Raw genomic sequence first — 26400 nt, forward strand, 5'->3', positions numbered from 1 at the left:
TTCCATGTTTAATTAAAATATTATTTCATGGAGCCCCCTCCTCTCCCCTCTCCCCCCCCCTCTCCCCCTTTGTCTGAATGATACCATGCCTTTTTTTCCCTTTTCCAAAATTTCTAATCTTTCTTCAACCTCTTTAAAGAAAGATGTCTTGAAAAAAGGAGATGGAAGAAGGAAGCATGAAGGTCTTCTGAATTGCACATATCTAATTTCTACTATTTCGGTCATCTACTCTTCTTTCTGCCAACCATCAACAGAGAGCCAGGTAGAGCCCCTCCCCATCAATTTGCTCCTTTTCCCCCCCATCCTTTACCTACCCTGCTCAAAGAAAAAGGACTGATTTCCCAGATCTTCCCCCCCCCCCCAGTAGAGTTCCCTCCTGTACATTTTTTTGGCATTTGCCATTCCCTCAACTCTTTTTTTTCAAAGGACTGATTTTTCACTAATCTTCCCCCACCCCCAAAATCCAGTAGTTTAACGTTACCATTTTCCCTGTATAATTTTTATTCATGCATATCATCTTAGCACACTGATAGCTAAGAACATGCTCCTATTTGACGCTTGCAAAGCGTACACGCTGGAGAGCAGCCAAAGAGTGCTGAAATAGGCACCCAGGGAAATGGAAGGGAAGCATAAAATATGGAGAATAAATGGAAATCGTATACGCACTCAGATACGATGAACCGTGTCGTTGAGATGATCTTCCTGGTGGCTTCCACATAACCTTGTTCTCCTAAGTGCACCATTGTCGCCCAGCAAGCTGCAATAAGGCATCCGGGTCTGGAACCAGCAATAGTGGGCGAGGGGTAAACTCCTCCTTGCCAATCAGGAGCAATGAAGAACTGGTGATGCCGGTATTTCACATCGCTGTACATTACCACGGAGGAGCCCTTTGGAGCGTAGCCGTACTGCAAAGAAAGGGGCCAATATTCAAGTTGCAAAATAATCCCCCCACCAAAATCACCGTTGACAGGTTCAAGACCCTTTGACAAGAATTAGAAGATTTGCTAAGTTAAATCATTCTCTACTGATTTATCAAATAAGAGATGCGCTGTTATCCCTGTGGGTGAAGCTTTACCGCTGCTTTTTTTTTTTTTTAATTAAGAGGTATTCAGGATACAGTTATTTCATGAGTAAAGTCATGAGAACAAATTGTGTCTTGCTCCAAAGGTAGAGAATCCTACATGTTCTCAATAGCGAACAAGTATTTGATGTTTAACAGGAATCATTCTCATTGGTGTGGGGCTGCAATTTTAAACAAACTGCCACAATATATTTATTTATTTATTTTTATTGTGCATTTCATATACTTTATTGTTTAAGCTGCCTGGGGTCGCCTCAAAGGTGCTTTTTTTTCCAAAAGGCAACTACACTTTCTTGGATATTTATTTCGTTTGCTTGTTTGAAAACTTTTCATTTTTCATCCAAGAAGCTTCTTCATTTCTAACTAAAAGTTCTAACTGAAGAAGCTTCTTGGATTGGAAACCAAATATTTTCAAAGAAGAAAAAAAAACAAGAAAGTCTAGTTCATCATCATCATCATCATCCTCATCCTCTTTTAATGACCCCATAATCCCTTGCGGGGTGGAATCTAGGCAACTGAATGGAGCTGAGTGTTTACTGGCCGGATGCCCTTTCTGTCGCCAGTGCAGAGTTTTTGTCCAGCAGATTCATTCTCAGTGTGCCCTGAGAGAGAAATACCTGCCTCCACCTAGGATTGAACTCACAGCCTCCTGACTGTAAGGCAAGAGTTCCACCTCTAGGCCACCATACCATTCACAAGAAAGTCCGGTTGCCTTTGGAAAATTTACCTTTGGGACAACCGTGCCCCGGATGATTGAGAATCTCCATGGATATTCAGCCTAGAGCAGGGGTCTTCAAACTCGACAGCTTGAAGACTTGTGGACTTCAACTCCCAGAATTCCTCCTCCAGTCATGTTAGCTCAGGACTTCTGGGAGTTGAAGTCCACAAGTCTTAAAACTTGCCCAATTTGAAGACCCTTGGCCTAGAGTCACATAAAAGTGAGATTGGATGCCTATATAAATCAAATGAAGAAACAAATAAAATGTTTTAATGATACTGTTTTCAAATCAAACATTTATTGTCAATGCACAATATGTCTACAATGAAATTGAAAACAATTGAATCTAATTTTAAAAAAATCTAAACTGGAAACAATTTAGAGGAAATATGCCTGATCCAGCGTAGCAGAGTTTCAAAGCAACTCCCATCAGAAGCTCATAGAAATCTTCCTTGGCTCACCTTATGCGTATCTGCAGAAATGCTCGTGACCCCTTTCACTCGGAAATCAAAACACTGCTGTAAAGGAAACCCAGCCTTCTCCATGAAGACAATGAGAAAGCCTCCCAGGCAGGCATCCACATGGAGGGGAATATCGTATTTCAGGGCAAGCTGCATCAAGACAGGAGAAGAACTTAAGTCATTTTCTTCTTAGGTCGCCAAAGTGAACTACTAGTAGAGCTTGGAGCTTAATAGACACATTCCTCATAGTGAGTCCCAAGAGGATGCTGCAAGGTTCATAAGAATGAACAAGGGTCATGGGTCACTTCTTTCACGCCACTGTAACTTTGAATGATCACTAAATGAATGGTAGTAAGTCAGAGGATTACCTGTATTTAGGGAAGTTAAGGTACTCTCTTTAAAAAAAACAATTCAATGCCATCAGCTTAAAGGGCTCGGACTTTTGGCCGTGGCTAACGGCTCATCCTGTTGTTAATTACCAAAGTGATACAGATACAGATTAACAAAGTTGGAAGGGACCTTGTAGGTCATTTAGTCCAACCCCCATCCACCCACCCAAGCAGACCCTATACTGTTTCTGACAGGTGGCAGTCCAGTCTTTTCTTGAAGGCTTCCAGTGATGAAGCTCCCACAACTTCCGAAGGCAACTTCTGTTCCACTGGTTGATTGCTCTCACTGTCAGAAAGTTTCTCCTCATTTCTAGGTTGAATCTCTCCTTGATCAGTTTCCATCCATTATTCCTTGTCTGGCCTACAGGCACTTTGGAAATTAGCTTGATCCCTTCCTCTCTGTGGCAGCCCCTCAAATATTGGAACACTGGTATCATTCTCCCCTGGTCCTTCTCTTCACTAGACTAGCCATGCCCAAGTTTTAAAGTGAAATATTCTTTCGTGTGAATAAAGCCATTTACCAGCAGATCTACATTAACAAACCATTCCTTTAAATTTGGGGAAAAGTAAAAAAAGAACACTTTTCTCATACCTAATTTTTTCATGGTTATTTTCAGTGGCAAAACCCGGATTACTTGCTACTTCAACTCAACATCCACCATATGAAATGCATCCTAGTATATTGATTAGCCAATTAACCATACCAAATATATGGCATACAGGATGCAGTATGGAGCTGCTCTAGACCCCTGGGAGTAGCTACCATGGATCTTTGGAAAAAATCTGTCCTGAACTAGGAAAAATTCCAACTTGAATTTTGTACGTGTATATAGTTATGAATAAGTTGTGGTCTTTCTTCTAAAATTCAGTCTGATCCCCAATTCCTGGATAGGTCTGGAATCCAAACTCAAATAATTGATGGGGATCCCTTTCATTAACAGATCATAAATCCAAATGACAAAGCAAAAAAAAAAAAAAAAAGATATGTGGCACACAAATGTGTACATCCAAACTTTCTTTTTAGAAAGCATGCATTCTCATAGACCAGTGGTGGCTAACCTTTTTGGGCTCCTGTGCCAAAAATTGTGAGCACGCCAGCACCCAGAATGCAATGTGTGCCACCCCTCCCCACGCCCCCTGTGCATGCTCGCGCAATCTCACAGCTGATTTTTCGGCTGGTTTGAGGCCTTTTCAACCTCCCAGAAGCTTGAGAAAAGCCTCTGCCAGGCTTCTCAGGCCGAATTATAGGCCCGTTTCATCACTTCCGGTATTACAGGAAGTGACGAAACGGGCCTATAATTTGGTCTGAGAGCCTTGCAGAGGCTTTTTCCAAGCCTCTGGGAGGCCGAAAAAAAGCCTCAAACCAACCAAACAAAAATCAGCTGTGAGGCACGGCCATGCACAGTGAGGTAAGTTTGCCTGCAGCTCACGTGCCAGCACAAATGGCTCTGCGTGCCACTTGTGGCACACGTGCCATAGGTTCACCATCACGGTCATAGACAATTACAGTAATGCAATGACAACCAGAATTGGTACTTAATCTCTTTAAGTCCGCACAGACGAGCATCCCTTCAGTGATTTCGTTGCTGCCCTATAACTGGGGAACATTTTTTGGAAATCAACAGTAAAAACCCAAGCTACAGCAAAATTAACATAGCAGGGCACAAAAGCCACAAAACAGTGATGCCCAAATACCTGGCAGGTAAGTTCAAATACCTACAAGTAATTCTCAACTCACAGCCATTTGTTTAGTGACTGTCTGAAGTTACAATGGCACTGGAAAAATGAGTTAGGACCAGTTTTCACAGTGGGGACTGTTGCAGCATCCCCATGGCCATGTGATCGAAATTCGGGCACTTGGCAAGTGGCATGTATTTATGACAGTTGCAAATGAGCTGCAGTGGCGCAGTGCTTAGAATGCAGTACTGCAGGCTACTTCCACTGACTGCTGGCTGCCTGAAATTTGGCAGTTGAAATCTCACCAGGCTCAAGGGTGACTCAGCCTTCCATCCTTCTGAGGTCAATAAAATGAGGATCCAGACTGTTGAGGGCAATATGCTGACTCTGTAAACTGCTTAGAGAGGGCTGTAAAGCACTGTAAAGCGGTACATAAGTCTAAGTGCAGTTGCTATTGTCCTGGGATCGTGTCATTACCATTTATAACTTTCCCAACTGGTTTTGATAAGCAAAGTCAGTGGGGGAAGCCAGATTCGACTAACAGCTCCATAATTCACTGAACAATTATAGTGATTTACTTAACAATTGTGGCAAAAGAAAAGGCTGTAAACAACTGTCGTGCTTAGCAACAGAAATTGTGCTCGGAATTGCAGCATCTTTGTTATCAATGCAAAAATATTACCTTCGCTACTTCCTCAATGGGGTCAATACTTCCATGAGGAAATTGTGGGGCCGAACAGACCAACATGGCTGTATTCTTGGTAATGGCTTTCTTCATTGCCTAAAAAAATTAGAACAAAGACATTAGGAATCCATAAAACCCTGTGTACAAATCAAAGGATTAAAAGTGACCCATCTGAAGAACTCCTTGTATTAATTTACTTCCTTCCACCCACCAGCCTCTCTCAAAGATTCCATCAATCTGTTCAATTCAAAATGTATTGGAAACATCTGGAAATGCCAGGAGAGTACCTTCACATCCACCTGCATCAATTCAGTCAATGGAATATGCACAATCTTCATCCTGAAATAATGGGCAGCCTTGTCAAATGCTGCATGGGCACTTACTGGCACCAACCTAAAAGACAAACCAACACCGAAAATAATACATTTGAGGAAAAATTGGCAGCACACCAGACCAAACTCCTTTCCTTTCTTTTCTGGACAAAAATACTGGTAGAAATGAGACTAATGGGGAAGAGGAAAATCTAAATAAAAAGGCATACCCCCCACAGACCAAACACCCTAAGTTAAATCTGCAAGATCAGCTCCATCTTTCTCCATCTTTAAGCTACATCTTTAATAATATTATTGATGGAACCAACACTTTTCCCAATACGATCCCCTCAGTCTGTATTGGACAATAATGCCCACTATATAGATGGACAGATTACCTACCTAGAATCTCTAATCTGTGCTCTCCAAGCAGAAATTAGGTGCCCAATCCAGCCATCTATTGAGCTGCCGTGCAACCAGCCCCCACTACCACAAAGATCCTACAGGAAAAGGGCAGTATGGACAACTGTGGGATCTGGCAGGGTGAAAGCTGTGGACCATAAACGCAAAGCTTTTGCTGTGTCCCAGCATAACAGATACAGTGCCCTTGCTGACCTTAATAGGGACACTAAAGTGACAGGTCAAGGTAGTCGTGATAATGATAACTCAAGTAAGCCAGGGATCATGGTCCTAGAAGAAGAAGTTACTTTGGAAAGGAGAAAGTGTGAATCAAGTATTTCGCATCAGTCACACAAGAAGAGCAAGGCATCCAAAAAGAGAAGCCACCTTCTGGTTGGGGACTCAATTAAGGGATGTAAATTTAGGAAAGGATACTGAGGTTTTGAAAGAGGTCAGGTGTCAACTAGGTGCTACTGCCAGCAGATACAAGAAGAGTATTCTTAAGATAGTCAAGAATGCCAGCAAGGACTGTGATGTTGATGCTATTATACATCTTGGTACAAATGATATGTCCCAGAAGGATGTACTTTCTGTTCAGAAAGACTTCCAGAGCTTGGGGTATGAACTTAGTAATATGGGCTGTAGGCTTATCTTTTCAGAGGTTCTACCAGTATACAAGGAACAAAAAGGGAAAGGGCAGCATGTAGAGTTTAATGTGTGGTTAAAGGAGTGGTGTAAAAGGGAAGGCTTTGGTTTTATTAATCATGATGTCTGCAGCTGGTCCAATGAAAAACTGTACAAAAGAGATGGTTTGCACCCATCAAAGAAAGGGACTGAGTTACTTGGCATTAAATTCACAGATTTCCTGGATAAACATTTAAACTGAACAGCGGGGACAGAGAATTAATGGATTCAGAACATTTCTGTCCCTAGCAACCTAAAACTAATAAGGATACCAGTGCATGCAAAATAGATGTTTGTGCAGGTAAGATTATCAACCTTGATACCAACTTGTATTTAATAGTGAGTGCCATACCAAGTTCATTAATCAAACAGGTGGCAAGAAAGTAGGGACAGGAAGGCACAACACAGGTTATGGAGACAGTAAACACAGTGTCAGACATAAAGATCTCAGGTGCCTATATACAAATGCACAAAGTCTGGGGAAGAAACAGGGTGAACTCGAACTATGAATACATGAAGGTAAATATGATATAGTTGGAATAACCGAAACTTGGTAGGATGAAACCCATGACTGGAACATATTGATAGAAGGATACAAACTATTCAAAAAATAACAGACCCCATAAAAGAGGAGGTAGAGTTGCACTGTATGTAAAGGACCACTATATTGCTACAGAAATGCATGAAACCAAAGATGAAAACCTCCTAGAATGCATATGGGTCAATATAAAAGAAAAAAAGAATGACATGGCCATAGGTGTATATTATAGGCCACCCAATCAAGCAGAAAAAAATAGATGTCCTTTTTGCCAGCCAACTACAAACATATGCAGGAAACACACAACAATAGTAATGGGAGACTTCAATTGTCCTGATATCAATTGGAAAACTAATTCTGCACCAAGTGAGAAATCAAATAAGTTCCTAACCAACCTAGCTGACAACTTTGTTGTCCAAAAGGTAGAGGGTGAAACTAGAGGGACAGCCATACTGGACTTAATTCTTACAAACAGAGAAGTGATAGAGGGAGTTGAAACTGCAGGAACCTTGGGTGAGAGTGACCATGTCATACTAGAATTCAACATAACACAAACACAAGCAACAGAACATAATGACACCAGAGTCTTGGATTTTAAAAGAACTGATTTCAATAAACTCAGAGAGAACTTGGGAAAGATTCCATGGATGAAAATCCTAAAGGGGAAACAACTCAAGAATCTTGGGAAACTCTAAAAAGTATGATCATAGAAGCCCAGACCAGCACAATACCACTGAGAAAGAAAAACAAGAAATCCAAGAAGAAACCAGCATGGCTGCACAAAGATCTCTCTGGCAAATTGAAAGAAAAAAAGGACAAGTATAAAAAATGGAAAGAAGGATGTACAACTAAGGCAGAATATCAGCAGATAGCCAGAATCTGCAAAGACGAAGTCAGGATAGCAAAGGCTCAGAACGAGCAGACTTGCAACAAAAGTCAAAGATAATAAAACAAAGTTTCTTCCAACACATAAATAACAAGAAAAAAAAAATCAAGGAAACAGTCGGTCCACTAAAGAGAGAAGATGGCAAGGAAGTAACAAGCAACAGAGAGAAAGCAGAACTGCTTAATTCATTCTTTGCATCCGTCTTCACGCAAAAAGAAACTATAGCTCAACCCACCAAAAACTTAACTGTAAAAGACAGACCAGAAATAAAAGTTAAAATAAGCAAAAAAAAAATAGTAAGAGAACACCTGTCTGATCTTGATAAAAACAAATCACCGGGGCCTGATGAATTACATCCCAGAGTTTTAAAGGAGCTGGCAGAGGTCATCTCAGAACCACTGCACCGTATCTTTCAAAAATCCTGGAGCACCGGGGAACTACCAGAGGACTGGAAAAGAGCTGATATGGTTTCCATCTTCAAAAAAGGAAAAAAAACAGACCCAGGAAACTATAGACCAATCAGCCTAACATCAATACCCGGGAAGATACTGGAAAAGATAATAAAAAAACAGATCTGCCAACATCTAGAAACAAGTAAAGTAATAACTAGCAGTCAGCACGGGTTTGTTAAGAACAGATCATGCCAAACCAATCTTATTTCATTTTTCAACACAGTGACTAAAGTAGTAGACCAGCAAAATACTGTGGACATAATATATTTAGATTTCAGCAAGGCATTCGACAAAGTAGACCACAACCTACTTCTTCGTAAGCTAGAAAAAAGTGGAATAAATAGCACCACCATTAGATGGACTCGCAACTGGCTGGCAAACCGTACTCAATGAGTAGTCCTTAATGGGTCTAAGTCTACATGGAGGGAAGTAAGCAGTGGGGTGCCCAGTACTCTTCAATATCTTCATTAACGACTTAGATGAGGGAATAGAAGGGGAATTTACCAAATTTGCAGATGATGCTAAGCTGGCAGGAATAGCTAACACCCAAGAAGATAGGCTCAAAATCCAGATGGATCTTGACAGACTAGAACACTGGGCCATATATAACAAAATGAAATTCAATGTAGAGAAAAGTAAAGTCCTACACTTTGGCAAGAAAAACAAAAGTACACATATAGACTGGGTGAAACCAGGCTCAATAGAAGTAACTGTGAGAGGGATCTTGGAGTCTTAGTGGACAACCAGCTAAATATGAAAGCCAGCAGTGTGCAACAGCAGCCAAAAAAGCTAATGCAATCCTAAATTGTATTAAGAGAGGGATACAATCAAGATCAAGGGAAGTACAATACCACTCTATAAAGCCTTAGACCACACTTAGAGTACTGCAGTTTTTTTCACCACATTATAAAAAAGATGTTGAGACTCTAGAAAAAGTACAGAGAAGAGCAACCAGGATGATTAGGGGACTGGAGGCTAAAACATACAACGAACAGTTGCAGGAACTGGGCCTGGCTAGTCTAGTGAAGAGAAGGACCAGGGGAGACATGATAGAGGTCTTCCAATATTTGAGGGGCTGCCACAGAGAGGAGGAAGGGGTCAAGCTATTTTCTAAAGCTCCTATTGGCCAGACAAGGAATAATGGATGGAAATTGAACAAAGAGAGATTTAACCTGGAAATAAGGAGAAACTTTCTGACAGTGAGAACCATCAACCAATGGGACAGCTTGCCCTCGGAAGTTGTGGGAGCTTCATCACTTGAAACTTTCAAGAAGAGATTGGACTGGCATTTGTCAGAAATGGTGTAGGGTCTCCCGCTTGGGCGGGGGGTTGGACTAAATGACCTACAAGGTCCCTTCCAACTCTGATTATCTGTTATCTGTTATCCTCAGCTTTCTGGCATTCTAAAACGCTGCACATTTCACCCTGCCCATCTGCAGCAAAAACGAGAGTTTTCTCATTCAGGATTTCCTAGCAAGAGTTTGCTAATTGAAATGTAAATTTACTAGGTTTTCCAACATTAAAATTTGATATTTAAATTGTTATAGCAATGGGGGAAGTTATTTTCTTTTTCTTATTGTATTCTTTTTCTTCCTATTCTTCATTCTATTTGTTCTTTTTTTCCCAAAAAAGACATTGGATCCAAAGAACTTCATAATTTACTGTGTTTCCCCGAAAATAAGACCTGGTGTTATATTGTCGGGAGCCTCCAAAATAGAGCTTATTTTCAAAGAAACACAACTGCAGGGTGATCAGCTCAGACGGGGCGCTTGGCTCCCCAGCACATGCACAAGAGGTGAGTCCATGCAGCAGACAGAGGCAGACGGGGGGGAGGCAGCTGATCTGGACGTGTTGCGGGAAAGCCGAGAGTCAGCAGCTCGTCTTCGCATGGTGGCAATGGCAGCAGACGGAGGTAGAGGTGAGGGATGGGAAGTAGGCTGCCTGTCATCCACCCACTCTATCCCACTGACTCCTGGCTTTCCCACAGCCCACAGAGCATGTCCAGATTGCCTGCCTCCCCCCCGCCCCCACTCATGACTCTGCCTCCATCTGCTGCTTCGCCAGGTAATCAATTCCCCTGCGCTGCGTAGGCTGTGGCTGCTGTCGAACACCATCGACCCACGCACGCTCACCACCTTCTGTGCTAGCTATGCCCGCACCTTCACCTAGGGCTTATTTTGGAGGTAGGGCTTATATTAGCCACATGCTTAAAAATCAGGCTAGGGGCTCGTTTTCGAGGTAAGTCCTATTTTCAGGGAAGCACAGTAGTTCACTGGATTGAGATTCACAAGACAGCAGTCTTCAGAGAAGTAGAAACCAACTTTGAAAATCAAGTGTTTCCAAAGCAGCACACAATACTTTATAAATAGCAAAATTATCTCCTTTTCAAAGGCACACGGAGCAGTCCTTTAGATTTATAGCAACTGCCTCAAAGTGTCCATCTGAAATTATTTTTATGAAAGTACACTCATGAAATTTTAAGAGCCAGATTCACAGTGACAGAGAAAAAATGGAAAAGGATTTAGTATCTGCTTAGATTCATGGACTCCTCACTTCCCTCTTCTTGCACAGCATTACTGCAAGAAGACAGGAATGCTGCTTTCACTTCTCTATAGCTCAGGGTACTTTCCAATCTTAAATTGTCACTAAACGTAATGATGGTTTCAGGCAAATTAGCCTCATAATCTATGCCTCCCAATTGGCTTGTTTTAAACTCTTGGTTATAATAATTTGTTGCTGTTTCTGTCTTCTTGAGGTCAAGCCAGAAAAAAGAGCAAGGGAATTACTTAAAAATCAAAACTAGTTCCCATCATCATAAACCCACTGTGATGGCCAGAGAGACAAGAGTTACATACATTTCTGGATATTTTATCCCTTTTTCATAAGCCAAATCTCTGTAGGCTTTACAGACCAGCAGGATGCTCTCTGTTCCTCCAGATGTCATCTATAACAAAAGAAATAAAAATACATCAGATAACCAAATAATCATGGGAAAGCCATAATAGAACACTTAGTTAGTCTCTGTTTTAACAAAACTTTTAAAATTATTTTTTTAAAAAACATAAACTTAAAAAAACTTTTAAAAAAATAAAACTGATCGACACAAGATTGGATCCTGCAACATTAACCTGGGATACATATATTTGCCTTCATTCATAAAACTTTCTCACATTGGACTTCAATTCCCAGCATGCTGGCTAGGGAATTCTGAGAACTGGAAGTCTACACTCCTTAAAGTTGCCAAATTCTTCTAACTAAGTAGTAAGCACCAGTGTAGAGTTATCTATGGAAATCTTTGGTCTTTACATGCTACAGCAATCCTAATAAATCTCAACCAATGGTCTCTTGTGTCCTAAGATCTCTTCTAATTCAGACTGAAGATGCATTTAAATACCAGGTAGCAAACATTTAAAGCAAAGTTTTGTTCTTGTTGCTGGACTGATTCAATAGACAAATATTGAGAGCCAGTGAATTGCAATAACTAAGGAATTGGACTGGCATTTAAGAGCCTCGGTTTTAACGACACCATCGGCCATTCTGCCTCACAGGGCTGTTGATTTTGAAGGAAAAATAAAAACAGAAAGTGTTATTTGTACGACCCTGAACTCCGGAAAAAATGAATGGATGAGTAGGCATAATAATCAAGACAATATGACAGCTATCTGGTTTAGATATCTGGGCAAAGGGCACAACTGGATATTTTAAAGCTCAGAATATTCACCTTAAGTCATTACTGAACGAGGAAGGAAAGGCCATTAGCGTTATTTTATTAAAGCATCTGAATTTTTTTTTTAAACCTCCTCCGTTGCTGGGCAACAAGGTAGGCACCTTATTAGGCCAAGGAAATTGAGGCTCAATATAAAACAGGAGTCAAGACTTTTTCTAATGCTAAAAACCTTTTGTTTTCCAAATGACCTGTCACCTACTTGGGAGCATATGAATCATTCTCACAAGACATTTTTGCTGATTACTGCAGGACACTGGACATCCAGCCAATGCCGGTTGACTCATGAGAAGCTTACAGTTTTTTTCAAACACAGAAGTCTGATTCTTTCAACTAATACCCAGACTAAAAGGAAAATCCAACGTATAAGCAAAAAAGACAGACAGGGGAAGTTGCTTCAACACAGCACATCAACAACCAGTGAGAAACCTGAAGAGAAGAGTGATAAATAGCAAGTCTGTCTTAAAACTGAATGGAGAACATGGTACTGTCTATCCTGAAAAAGAGGAATAAAGAGACATAGAGAACAAAACTCCCTTTTCGTCTCTTTTCTCTCGTTGGCTTACATTCGACATCATACACAAAATCCATGAACCTTACTTTGTTTTTTTTCCCCACTGGCAGTACCAATTTCCAATTCTTGAGGCACTGTAACATTGTATTAATTATTCTGCTACTACTGCAACTATCGGGAACAAATCATGAAACTTTCTCAAGAGTTTTGAAGCTCTCTTATATTGATCCATTTGCATAAATTTTCATAAATAATTTTAGGAAGTTTTATTCCCCATGAAAATCACACTATTTTGTTCCCCTCTTTCATTTGGGGGGGGGGAGGGTGTTGAAACAAGACAATAACATGTAATTCCCAATCTTTAGAAGTTATAATCTTGCACAAATATGTTTTGATGTTACCTAACTCATTGTCAGCAGAAGAATCCCAACCATTGTGAAAATACTGACAGAAAACAATAAGTTGCTAAAGTCAGCATCCCAGTTAACCCAGTGCTGACTTTCTTCTCCTAACAATGGAGTGAAGTGTTGGATCATTACGGTATTGTGTGCTTGTTGAAAGATAAAGGCAGGCTTTCTTTAAAAGGAGAAAAAATACAAGGCATTTCCCTCCTACAGCACAGTTAGCATTTCATCATGTACAATGAAATACTGCTTTGTTGGGTTTAAGAAAACAACTTGATCTGTAATCTTTATACCAGCCTTTTCCAGAGGGCCTCCTCAGATGATTGGTACTATCGTTCCCATAAACCCCGCTGGACATAACTGATGACTTATGGTAGAACTTACCTTTGTTGGAGCAGAACCCATGCGTTAAGGTATTGAGATTTAAAGGCTGACCAGCTGCTGTAAGGCTGATGCAATGCAAGGCTGATGCAATAAGGATGAATCAGCAACGGTATGGACATTTTATGTATGGATCCACAGAGGTTTTACCACTTTAAGAGGTGTTTATATAAGGCAGCCATTAGAGGTCGTATTTCTCTCTCCTTGTGTCCTGTCTTCATTGCAGAGTTTTCCATACAGAGTTAAAAAGATTGATTGCTTTTCAGGTATTTACCTACCACATATATATCTTTATATGTCTTGTATATAAACCACTGTTAATGTCTAAGCCTCTGTGTGCTGTGTTTTGCTCCTGGGTTGTCTCACAATAGTAGTCACACTGCAAATGCTCTGACACCTTGTTAGAAGAAATTTGTAACAAAGAATAAGCTGTGTATTTTGAGCCATTACCCAAGACATGTTCTTGTATAAACATAGAATTTAAAATAGGGAAAAGTCAATTTCAAGAGCCACTGGCAGGGGGAAAACACTGCATCTCTTTCATTGACTGGTTGACTCAGCCTTCCAAACTCCCAAGGTCAGTAAAATGAGGACCCAGCTTGCTGGGGGCAATATGCTGACTCTGTAAACCACTTAGAGAGGGCTTTAAGGCACTGTGAAGCAGTATATTCAGTAAGTCTAAGTGCAATTACTATTTCTTTCCTCAGCATTATTCTTGGTCAGATTATTTTGAATTCTTCTTTTTTTATGTTACTACCCAGCTAGGAAGATGAGATAATGGAAGATTGAACAATAAGAGAAAAAAGACAATGAAAAGAACAGAAGTTGATGGACTGACTTTTTAGCTCATTTTGGTGAAAATCAATTTGGGAAGAGGTGAGTACCGAACAACGGCAAGTGGAGACAGTGAAAAGCAAAAGATGAGTGTTCATGTGGGAAGTGCTGCAAGGACCGAGACAAATGGAGTTGACCTTGGCCAACAAAAGTTTGGGCAACAGTATTTGGGCTATAAGGAACCATTATGTTATTTTCGACTGTAAAAGATTAACAGTATAGCCTTCTGGAAATCAAGAACAAGTATATTTCCTGAGAACAGGAAGAAATGATAAACTAGACAGCTGGTTTGGCTAGAGCAGAGAGCCATGTCCTATACTTTCACCTCTGCAGTGAGTTAGCTCTGCTCTCAGATATACAACTCAGTGGATTCTTCTCTTCTACAAGCAAAAATTGTAAGCAGCTGCTCTTGCACTTATGAAAACCAATATTTGAAATCAGATAACTGCAGTATCAGCATGTAAGTCTCCTGAAGTCTTACATGTTTATCTTTAACCTATGATTTATTGATTTTATTGCAATTGCTTTGTTTGATAGTTGTGAGCTGTCCAGTCACTGTGTCAGGGGAAGTTCAATAACTTATATAATATTATAATAATTATGGCACATGGGTGACTACAGTACAGATATGTTATACCAACACCATAAAGTAAGTTTTTGATCTGATCTTTTCATTAAAAATGCATGTTCCTTTTGGCACTGACAAGCTTTTATTTTTTTAGTCACTATTTTGCTTACTCCAAGGTATTTTACATTGAAATTATATGTAGATTATCTGTGGGATGGGAATATGAATGAGGGCTCTGCTGGGACAGAATCTTCTTAATCTTTGCCTGCTCACTCTCAACCTGGGCTCATTTATGAAGATGAAAGGACAAAGAAATTCAACCAGTGAAGATAATGTCATTTGCTTGCAAGATGTTGTTAATAACAATACAAATATAACATCTCTTGGGTTCCTTGTTACATAGTGCTCTTTTAGATTTAATTGGTTTCAGAATCTTGAGATAACCATTGCAATAATAAAATATTATAAAACAAAGGAATGCTGTACTGAGAAGTTTGACCAAATTTGAAAACCCTTTAACATGCAATAAAGATCATTTGTTAGGCAAGATTTATAAACCTCAAATGAAGAATCCAAACAAGTCAACGACTGTATGATTAAATTGATTCAGAATACAATGCATCCATGGGAATTTCAATGGAAGAATATCATAATCATTTTGAACCCTATATTTTAAATTATATGATTTGGTATCGTGGTTAAAGCACCTGTCTAAAAACCAGGAAACTATGAGTTTAGTCCCACCTTAGTCCAAAACCAGTTGACTGACCTTGGGCCAGACACTTTCTCTCAGCCCTAGGAAGGAGGCAAGGGCAAACCACTTCTGAAATCACTGGCAAAGAAACATCAGCTGCCAGTTCTATCTAGAAAGCACACACACCCTGAAAAAAAAAGATCTAACTAGGTCAACAATATGCAACTTGGAAGAGACAACAAACAACATTCCTGCATATCCACGGGAATCAAGTTACCATTATGTTTTGGCATTCCTTTTGCCAATTCTTTAGTTGCAGCAATGTAGTTTGCATGGAAATATGGTGCACAACCAGTTTGTTAGACTAGAGAATGTTTCCAAAAGCAGGTTTCTGTAATGCCTCACAGGACAGTCACATAGCTAAATCAACTCAGGATACAAAAGCCAGAATTTTTTGAGGATACTATGAAAACAAATCCTGGAAAACATGCTTGACATGTAACTGTAAATAAAAGCTGTAGCTGCCTTAAAGATAAATGGACAAGGCTACTATGGTAATATTGGTCCTCTTACTTACTGTTCCACATGATTTAGGTCCACCGTGAAAAAGCGTGCAAGCCATTCTCACAACTTCTGCTTCCATCTTCCTCACACCTGGGAATACATCTGGATGAAGTGGATTAGCCCATGCAAATTCCTCATAAACCTTGGAAGGGAAAGAAAAATAGTCCCTTGAAGCTATGCTGCAAGCTATGTTCCTTCCTTCTGTAACTCCTTTTCCTTCATAAAGATCTTATTGTCCACTTATATGTGGAATACAGCAACGTCTTTCCATTTTCAGTTCACAAAGAATTACAGGTACTCCTCGACTTGCGACCACAACGGAGCTCAACATTTCTGCTGCTAAGCGAGACAGTTGTTAAATGAGTCTTGCTCCGTTTTGCAACCTTTTAGTTCCACAGTTAAGTGAATCATTGCAGTGGTTAAGTTAGTAACGTGGTTGTTAATCTGGCTTGCCCATTGACTTTGCTTGTCAGAACTTCACGAAAGGTGATCACGTGACTCCAGGACACTGCAACAGTCATAAATGAGTCAGTTGCCAAGCGCCCGAATTTTGATCACATGACCATGGGGATGCTGCCCTTGTTTATTATGTCCCAAACACTCCTGGGGTGCCGCTTTTAAGAGGACCTTGAGTCAAGGAGCAGAAAAACTGAGCTCTCCCTCTCTTGACCTTTCACCACTTAAAGAACCAGTTCCCAACGTCTTCCTCTTTACATTTTTAAAACCCACCAAAATTTTGTTGACGTTATGAGCATATGAAACTGAACCTTAATAAAATAGTCATTTACTGTTATCTGGATCTTTACATCACAATTGTGTCCTCAACTTCCTTTCTCAGATTCTCCCTGCTATTACAAAGCTGAAATAACACACAATTACTTAAGCCCATGATGGCGAACCTGTGGCACAGGTGCCACAAGTGGCACGCAGAGCCATTTGTGCTGGCACGCAAGCTGCAGGCAAACTTACCACACTGTGCATGCCAGCGCCTCACAGCTGATTTTTTTTGGGGGGTTGGTTTGAGGCCTTTTTGACCTCCCAGAGGTTTGGAAAAAGCCTCTGCAAGGCTTCTCAGACCAAATTATAGGTCCGTTTCATCACTTCCTGTAATACCGGAAGTGACAAAACGGGCCTATAATTCGGCTTGAGAAACCTTGCGGAGGCTTTTTCCAAGCCTCTGGAAGGCCGAAAAAGACCTCAACCCAACCGAAAAAAATCAACTGTGAGGCGCAGTGAAGGTAAGGGGAAGGGGGTGGGGATTGCGCGGGCATGCGCAGGGGGCATGGGGAGGGGGCGCATATTGCATTCTGGGTGCTGGCACGCAAGTACGGGCGTGCCGGCACGCTCGCAAATTTTGGGCACAGGAGGCCAAAAAGGTTAGCCACCACTGACTGTGATGACCAGTAGTCTCTCAAAATAACCCAAAACCCAAAACATATATTAAAGTCCGGTAAGGCCTTCAACTTAACTTCACTGTTTTATTAGGCACAGTTTAAACTTTAAAGTCACAAAAGTAAATAATGAGGCAAACAGAAAACCAAAACAAACCGCATTGATGAGAGTTCCGAAGCAAGACAAGATAACTAATCATAAACTCCAGGAAAATAACCGAGAAAAGTCCATGGGAAGAACGCCAGCAAAGATAAACCTCTTTCAAGGTGAACACTAAATTGACTCCTGCAAATTCTAACTGCGCAGTTGCAAACTTATATACATAGCTCCCACCTGCAAACCGCGAGGAGGATCATGGTAATCTCCTCTTGAGTAGACCTCGCTTTTCCCTTATCCTCTCCTCCCTGCGTGACCTAGGATGGATAGGGGATGGGCCTGGGTCCTCCTCTGACTGCTCAGCCGGCCTCTGCCCTTCCCCAGCCTCCTCCACCACCTCTGGAGCCACACTCCCACTCCCTGTTGGCTGTTCCTCCTCTTCCTCAGAGTTAGTCTCCACCAGGGGCATGACACTGACTTAAGCATTTTGGGATGAGGAAAAACTGCAGTCCTTCAATGATTAAGACACCAACACTCATCAGATGGGGTTGATGGAATCCAACAACATATGGAGGGTGGTAGCTCCTTACCCCTAACCCTTGATTTTATGCACAGATCATTATTTTAAGGAACCCGAAGACATGAAACATTAATCTAAAAAATGTAAATGGCACAAAAATATATGAAGGTCCCTTTCTAGTTATCATACTGCTTTTCAGGATTTTTTTGGTATCCTACACCTACTTCAAATAAGAGAATACAGTTTGTACTCGTATGTCACTAAAGATATGTGGCCCCTCCCCTGCACCTCATTTTTGCCCGCCATGGCCTCCTGCAGCACTCTGTTGGGCGAAAACAGGCTGTGTGGCCCGTTTTCAACCCTGTTTTGGACCATTTATGACCTGGTTTGGGGCCCACTTTCAGCCAGCAGAGTGCTACAGGAGGCCATGGAGGGTGAAAATGAGGCATGGGCAGGCTGGAAGCGGCCTGTTTTAGCCGCCAGAGGCGCCACAGGCCGGTACCCTGATATTTCCAGGCCAGCCCCGTAAGCTGGATTTAAGCACCCCCACGGGCTGGATGTGGCCCCTGGGCCTTGAGTTTGACACCCATCAGGTGTCAAACTCAAACTTATATCAGATAAGCCATCAAGTTATTGGATTCAACCAATCAATCTCATCTGGAATTGCACTGCTACAGTTTTTAATTATACACAAGGCAATTACATAAGGCAATTCTCCAAGAGTTTCATGATATATTACCTTAACGAGCAGGTTAACGAGTTTCTCATCCCCACTGTACACTGTCCCAGATACTTTGCGGTCCTCCCAATGTACTTTACCTAAAAATACACGGGGAAAAATGTTGACTCATTACATGAAAGCTCTTTTGGAAAACTCTTTTGGAAATTATTTCTGGTTCACATTATCTTAGTTTGTAAGGACCAGTCAGTCTGCCATGCAAGCGAAGTAAATGGGGAAGCTGGGTTCACTTAACAATGGTGACCAGAAATGTCATAAAGTGGGGCAAAGCTCACTTAACAACAGAAATTTTGGGCTCAATTGTGGTCATTGAGGATTACCTGTATAGCACCTGGGATTACCTGGCACAGAATGCCCAGCCATATTTAGACCTGGAAGTTGGAATTCACAACTTTAGGAGTAAATTTCTGCAGGACACACCTAACAGCTACATCTTCAGCATGAAACTAAACAGGGTTATTTTTAACAATTGGAATTGGGGAAAGGAAAGGTAATCCATTTTTACATTCTGGAGGGCTTAAAACAATGATAGACCATTTTTAGAGAAGGTATCAGACACAACTAAAGATTTATCCAACCAAGGAGATTTATTATAAGTTGGGAGAATCAGAGATGGTAGTCAATGGCACAATGGAAGCAGATCAGATCTTAAATTTTTTGACCTCTGTGATGACCCGGGGCATGGCACAAAAGCAACAAAGTCACAAAAGTAAATAAAGTCCCTTTAATACCTCCAACTTGGCCCCCAATGTCCTGTTATCATTGGTTGGAGAAAAAACTCTCCCAAGAAGTTTTTAAAGAGAAGAAATTCAGTCCGAACCCGAAGTACATATAAATTATAGATAAAAGCCAACACAAACCACGCTGCAGCAATTAACGAGACAGGGCAGGATAAGGAATTGCAGACTTCAAAAGATAACGAAACACACAGTTGGCAGAATGCCAGAACCCAGATAAGACTTTGACAAAGATAATGTATGCTTTGCTTCCATCAAGGTGCTGTGCGCAAACCCCCTTTTGAGATCCTGTTTTCCCAGCTGCAGCTAATGAAGGGAATCAGGGCCCTTTTCTCCCCCATAACCCCTGTAACTCATGTTGCTCCCTTATCTGTTCCTCCCTACGTGCCCTAGGATGAAGAGGGGGTGGGCCTGGGTCTTCCTCTGAATGCCCAGCCGGACTGTGCCCTTCCCCAGTTTCCTCCACAGCTACCGGAGCCACACTCCCAACTCCGTGAGCTGCTCAACCTCCCCCTCGGAATCAGATTCCAACAGGGGCATGACATCCTCTTTAAAGGCCTCTATATCGATTATTAGATAACACCATATCTTTCCTCATATTCAGCTCTATAGTCATAGGATTGGCTAAGGAACATATTTTTTCACATTCCAGTAGATCCCCAAAATCATACCCGAAGTGCTGTACTCTTTCAACTTCTTTAACAATTCTGGCTGGCTGAGACCAGTTGCTGGCAGGCTCGTGAGGTAATTTTTCTGGTCTTGCAAAAATGGCAATTTGGCAGACATCTCATCCAAAGTCTTGTTTATCTGTTGCTGGATCTATAAATGGCAAAGAGCACATATAAAACTACTAATATAGATATTTTTAAATCAAAAGCACCTTTTAGCTGCAGATCTTTTGTTAAAAATAACAATTCTAAGGCTTGCTTGCTTTGTTAGCAGATCTGTGGCCTACAAGTCACATAATTCCAAGCTATAATAGCTACTGGCCATCTTGACAGAGATGTATAGGAACTGTAGTCCAGCCGTAGTTCAGGACAGCTTGGAAAAGATTATCTCAATATATGTATCACTACAGAACATGTATCTCTATAGAACAGAAAGATGTTGAGACTCTAGAAAAAGTACAGAGAAGAGCAACCAGGATGATTAGGGGACTGGGGACTAAAACATATGAAGAACGGTTACAGGAACTGGGCATGGCTGGTCTAATGAAGGACCAGGGGAGACATGATAACAGTGTTCCAATATTTGAGGGGCTGCCACAGAGAGGAAGGGGTTAAGCTATTTTCTAAAGCACCTGGAAGGCCAGACAAGGAATAATGGATGGAAACTGAACAAGGAGAGATTTAACCTGGAAACAAGGAGAAACTTTCTGACAGTGAAAACAATCAACCAATGGAACAGCTTACCATCAGAAGTTGTGGGAGCGTCATCACTTGAGGCTTTCAAGAAGAGATTGGACTCCCATTTGTCAGAAATGGTGTAGGGTCTCCCGCTTGGGCGGGGGGTTGGACTAGATGACCTACAAGATCCCTTCCAACTCTGATTATCTGTTATCTGTTAACTTGGGATTTTAGCCTTTAGGAATTTTTGTTAAATCTTTATTTAATATAAATGCACTTGCTTTCCTTGATGCTGAAAAGTTTGGTCATTGCAGGAGAAAAATTACATGGGTTACATTACGTTGATTACTAAAGATTCAGTAGTTTCTTGCACAAAATTAATCATGAATTTCCCAGATGATTAATTTTGAAAGAAAATTATATTCTGCAGAATTACCTTCCAAGAAACCTTGAGTTGTTCTTTTTCTCCTTTTTTTTCCTGTACACTGAATAAATAAAAGTTTAAAAATGCTGATCAATCATTACCACATATAAAAATATGCCATGTAAAATGGAATGGAAATTCTATTTATTGCAGTCTTTGACCAACATGGAGTGTGCTTTCTCTTAAATTAGCTGTTCAGAACTTATACCTGGAAAATTATCTGATTATTTTTTTTAATGTTTCAATGTTGTTTCTGTTGAGTTTCTATGAGCTGGTCCAAATGCAAGTATTAGCAGAAGCAAACCTAGATATTCCTGGTCGTCACTGATTATTCAGATGCATTTCAGATGCATTTCAGGACAAGTCACCACACAGAAAAGAACTATGGTTGCCTTGATGGATGATCTGTTGAAGGGATGCATCAGGGATGTTTCTGTGTATTTGCAGTTGTAGTTGTATAGTAGCAATAATAATAGATAGTAGGTTATAGGCACCAGGGTAGAAAGTGTGACACTGGAAGTTTTAGTCCTGCTTTAGCCATGAAAGCCAGGGGAGTGATTTTGAGCCAACTCACTCTCACCCCAACTCACCTCACAGGGTTGTTGTGGGGAAAATAGGAGGAGGAAGAAGTGTTGAATATGTTCACCACCTTCAGTTGTTTTTAAAAACCATAAAAGTGGGATACATATAGAAATAAATAAATAGCATACTAATAGCAGAAATAGTGTAATATACTGTAGCATTGAAATACAAGCAATAGTAGAGTGTAATAGAATAAGAGAACATTGTATATCAATAGTAAGAAATACAGAACATAGAATTAAAAAAAACAGACATTGAAAGACATCACACATATGTTTGTATACTTCACTTTTGCAATTTGGATATTTTTCCAAAATAAAACAGCTTCCCAACTTGTAAACAACTTGTAGGGTGGTATAAAAATCCAAGTGTCCAGAGCCCAAGTGCTTTCAAGAGATCTCTTGAGCTCAAGTCAATCAAATTGGATATAGTTTAAAAAGATCCAGTTCCAACTTTACATGAATGATATCCAGATATTTTTGTTTTTTCCATCTTCTCCCAGTGGGCCAGCCTTCATAGTTAGCTTCTGCTTGGTCTGATTGTGCTCAGGATGAAGTATAATAGTCCCAAGCTGAATTCAGGCAGGTCAGAGGAATTTGATTGAAGATAGTACTATCTAACTGGAGGGAGAGTTATCGGCTCTAGATAGGATTGCCCTCCCTCTGAAAGAGCAGATTTGCCTCTTGGGGATGTTTCTTAATTTCACATTGTCTCTGAAATTTCAGGTGGTTCCTAAGGATGAGCGACATCTTCTTTTAGTTGAATTACATTCCCCTTTCCTGGATAGGACCGCTTTGCCCTCCATGATTCAAACTACAATTGCTTTCCAAAAAGATTACCACAGTCCACTTTCTGTGAGGATGTCACTGAGGGAAACCAGAACATTGCAATGGGTCCAGAATGCTGTGGTCAGGTTTCTGATGGGTGTACCTTGTGATATTTATTCTGGCTCAGCTGCACTGGTTTCACAATTTTTGAAGACCAAATTTAAATGGATTTAATGCAGATTCCTTTACGGCTTGTGTCTTGTGTACCTAATGGAATGGTTTCCACATTGTATCACGAAGGAGGAACTCCGTGAATCTTTTATGATGTTATTACTGGTGCCACAAGAAAAGGAGACCTAGATTAAAAACACCTGGCAACACTATCACTGTGAAATTCCTTATCCTGTGTAGTGCAGACATCACCTTCCCAGGGTGATTTTAAGACATAATCTACAGTATGTTATTGAGCAAAAAGTGGAAAAAGTGCGTCTTATACTCTGAAAAATACGGTATACAGAATAGATATTTTGGAGTTCTCCATTTGTTTTTCACTGCAATTAAGTAATGTTCTCTTATTTTATCTGATCTGATCAATTGACATTTGTTACGTTCAGTGTTTTTCAATATTCAATGGAAGGGGACATCCCATGAGCATGTGATATAAATTCAACAATCTATCGATAAGTAAGTCTCAATCGATAAGCAAGTCTTCTTCTTTTGTCATCTTCTGTATTAAATGTTCAGGGATCTTCAAGGATCCCTCTGAATCATTTACCAATGAAGCAAATCATATGAAGATACAGACACTTGCCAAGTACTCCATTTTGTTATAATTTTTTAAAAAAATTGATTGCAGTTGCTAAGTACTTCATTGTTTAGTGAGGTTATTAAGGAAAAAGAAAAGAATCAATGGCGAGTTGAATTCTGCTTGGTTTTAAACTGGCTATGAATTTGTGCTTAAAGTGGAATGCTATCGCATTTGAGCTAAGCACTCATCTGACATATTTTCAATATTGTTATTTTGCTTCATTCAGCACTGATAAATCAACTTAAGTCCAAGCTATTCTCAAAATATCTTTAAATTTATTAAGCAGTTTAAAACTTACAATACGACCAATGATGGGCAGCTTGCGTATAAATCTGAAGAACCATTTTTTAAATCGTGATGTTAAACCTAAGGGGGAAAAAACAAGAAGATTTTTTTAAGGAAAAGATTATCCAAAAACAACTCTGAGATACACAACATAAAATGTGAAAACCTTCACAGGAAAAAATGGAAGGGCAGATTTGTAGGTATCTACAACTCAGGCTTACATTTTAAATCTTTTGTGGATACTATTAAATTAGACTGACAAGAGCAGACAAGAATATTCCACTATCGCGTGAATGACTATGGAGATTCTCAATCATCCAGGTCATGGTTATCCCAAAGGTGATCTTTCCAAGAAGCTTTTTGGATGAGAAGCAAAAAGTCTTCAAAGAAAAACAAGAAAGTCCAGTTGCCTCTTGAAAAAGCACCTTTGGGACTATCGTGTAAACTGATGTACAGTCCTCTACTTATAACCATTTGTTTAAGCAACCATTCAAAGTTATTGAAAAAACTGACTCATGACCAGTCCTCACACTTGCAGCTTCCCCACAGCCATGGGTCAAAATTCAAGTACTTGGAAACTGTCATTTACTTTCGCCGGTTACACAGCATCTTGGGGTCGCTATGTGTGACCTTCCCAGCTGGCTTCCGATAAGCAAAGTCTATGGGGAAGCCAGATTCGCTTAATGACATGATTCGTTTAACAACTGCTGTGATCCGATTAACAATGGAAAACAAGGTTGTTAAATCATGTGGGGCTCACTTAACAAGCCACCTCGCTTAGCAACGGAAATTCAGGTCCCAATTCTGGTCATAGGTTGAGGACTGCCTACAGTACATCCTGTAAGTCTACAAACCCTTCTATCGTTTTTCGAAATAAAAAGCATTTTTTTTAAAGATTCTCCAAGAAAATGATACAAGTTTAGGAGTCTCCAAATTTCCGTGGCTTAGCCATGAGATTGAAACAGTTTTAAGATGATCTCAAGGGAGCTGAAGGCAATTCATGGAATTCATGCTGAAGAACTATGTTGCAAAGTGCAAAACTTATTTTTTTTTTAACTTAAAACAATCAGGTTGGGGCCACTTTCTGATTCTTTTTAATATGTAGCTCCATTATAACCTCTTGGAGCAGAGGGAAATTAACCGAAGACTTCATGTGCTCACATATGTATGTTTGCATTTACATTACCTACCCTGAAAAACTCAATTTACCTAAAGAATTTTCAAATTCCAATTAGCAGAAAGAAACTACACAGCAATGGGACAATTAACTGAACATCAGCCACACAAAAATAAACCAGAGCAGGTATGGAAAATTATTTCTATAAAATACAACAGCAAAACCAATACACATCCATCCAGATTCTAATTTAATAGGTTTGTTTGCTAAATACTCCCAAAGTACTGCAAAGAAGTCCATGATTTAAATTTTTTAAGCAACAAGCTCACTGTTCTCTTGAGCGATGTTTATTGTGCACTATCAAGCCAGTGTCAACTCTTTAGCAATCACAGATGGATTTTTCGCTTGTTCTATATCTAACCTGATATTTCAGATCTTCTGATGGCGCAGTTGCTGACACTTGCACTGAGTCCATCCTCTTTGTTGTTGGTCATCCTCTTCTTTTTCTTTCCAACTTTCCCAACATTTCTCCAGAGAGGTAGGTCATCACAAAATGCACCCAAGGTAAGGTAACTTGAGCCTCCTCATTTTTGCCTCCAGTGAGAATTCTGGATTGATTTGTTCAATGATCTATTTTTTTTTTTTTTTTTTTTTTTTTTTTGGGGGGCTCTCCAGTTTACTCAGACGTCTTCTCCAAAACTGAAGTCCAGAAAGGTCAATATTCTTCCTATGTGGATTCTTCAAACTTTCACTTCCTTAAGTGCCACAGAAACTACCATAGCTTGCACTGTTCTGATATTTGTAGAAGCAGACACATCACATGACCTTAACATTTTTTCCAAGGTTTTCTTGGCTGCCCTACCCAGTCTTAGTTTGGGTAATTCTTTAACTATTGTTTCTTTGTTATTGATGGTTGGTCCTAAAAGACAGAAGCTATCTATCACTTTAGTATATTCATTATGACCTTCGGTATCTTCATTATGACCGATTCAAGGTTAATTCATCCTTCTGAAGTCAGTAAAATGAGGACCCAGATTGTTGGGGACAATATGCTGATTCTACAAGCTGCTTAGTGCTATTGCTATTATCAGTTAACGTTGATTGTTATAAAGAAAACCAGACTGACAAGAGGTATATTTAATTTTAGGCCCATTTTTTTCACTACACTATTTAACCTTTATTACTAGATGTTGCAAAGGATTTGCATTTTCAGCTATAAGAGTTGGGTGATCAACATAGCACAGGTTATTGGTGTTTATTCTTTTAATTTCAAAACCACATTCATCATCTTCCAATCCGGTTTTCCTTAATATATATTCAACATATAGCCTAAATAAGTAAGGGGAGAGGATACAGGCTTGTTTCATTCTTTTTGTGTGTGTCTATCTCATGAGGACAATGAGATGAACTTGGATTCCCACAAACAAAGTCTCAGCCTTTTCTAAAGCTAGCTTGAACATCTGGCCATCTCTTTTTTTAATGTATGCTGGATGATTCCAAATATCATTTTTGCCAGAATGTAAAATTATGGATGTTATATGGTAGTTTGCATATTCTGTTTAAGTGTGTGTATGGGTGTGTGTATTTGAATGGCAAAGTCTCCCAATATCTTATCTCCTGTAT

At 40.1% G+C, this 26400-nt stretch overlaps 2 protein-coding genes across 2 annotated transcripts in view; one reads left to right on the plus strand and one right to left on the minus strand.

Moving 5' to 3' along the window:
* SGPL1 (sphingosine-1-phosphate lyase 1) overlaps positions 1-26400 on the minus strand; it is a 52576-nt gene that overhangs the window by 9760 nt on the left and 16416 nt on the right. Inside the window, exons 3-11 of the mRNA XM_026681248.2 lie at positions 23674-23741; positions 20120-20267; positions 18712-18791; positions 15978-16106; positions 11137-11225; positions 5299-5404; positions 5009-5107; positions 2261-2410; positions 667-905 (exon numbers count right to left, since the gene is read on the minus strand). Coding sequence (XP_026537033.1) covers positions 667-905; positions 2261-2410; positions 5009-5107; positions 5299-5404; positions 11137-11225; positions 15978-16106; positions 18712-18791; positions 20120-20267; positions 23674-23741 — 1108 coding nt within the window. The remainder of the gene's footprint in view (positions 1-666; positions 906-2260; positions 2411-5008; positions 5108-5298; positions 5405-11136; positions 11226-15977; positions 16107-18711; positions 18792-20119; positions 20268-23673; positions 23742-26400) is intronic.
* LOC148130821 (uncharacterized) overlaps positions 25222-26400 on the plus strand; it is a 39469-nt gene continuing 38290 nt past the window's right edge. The window contains exon 1 of the mRNA XM_087964091.1: positions 25222-25315. The gene's annotated coding sequence lies outside the window, so the exon portion shown is untranslated. The remainder of the gene's footprint in view (positions 25316-26400) is intronic.

The sequence above is a fragment of the Notechis scutatus genome, chromosome 4 (genome assembly GCF_049901735.1).
Source record: "Notechis scutatus isolate UNSWTSFEM ecotype Mainland chromosome 4, rNotScu1.2, whole genome shotgun sequence".
Lineage (NCBI taxonomy): Eukaryota > Metazoa > Chordata > Lepidosauria > Squamata > Elapidae > Notechis > Notechis scutatus.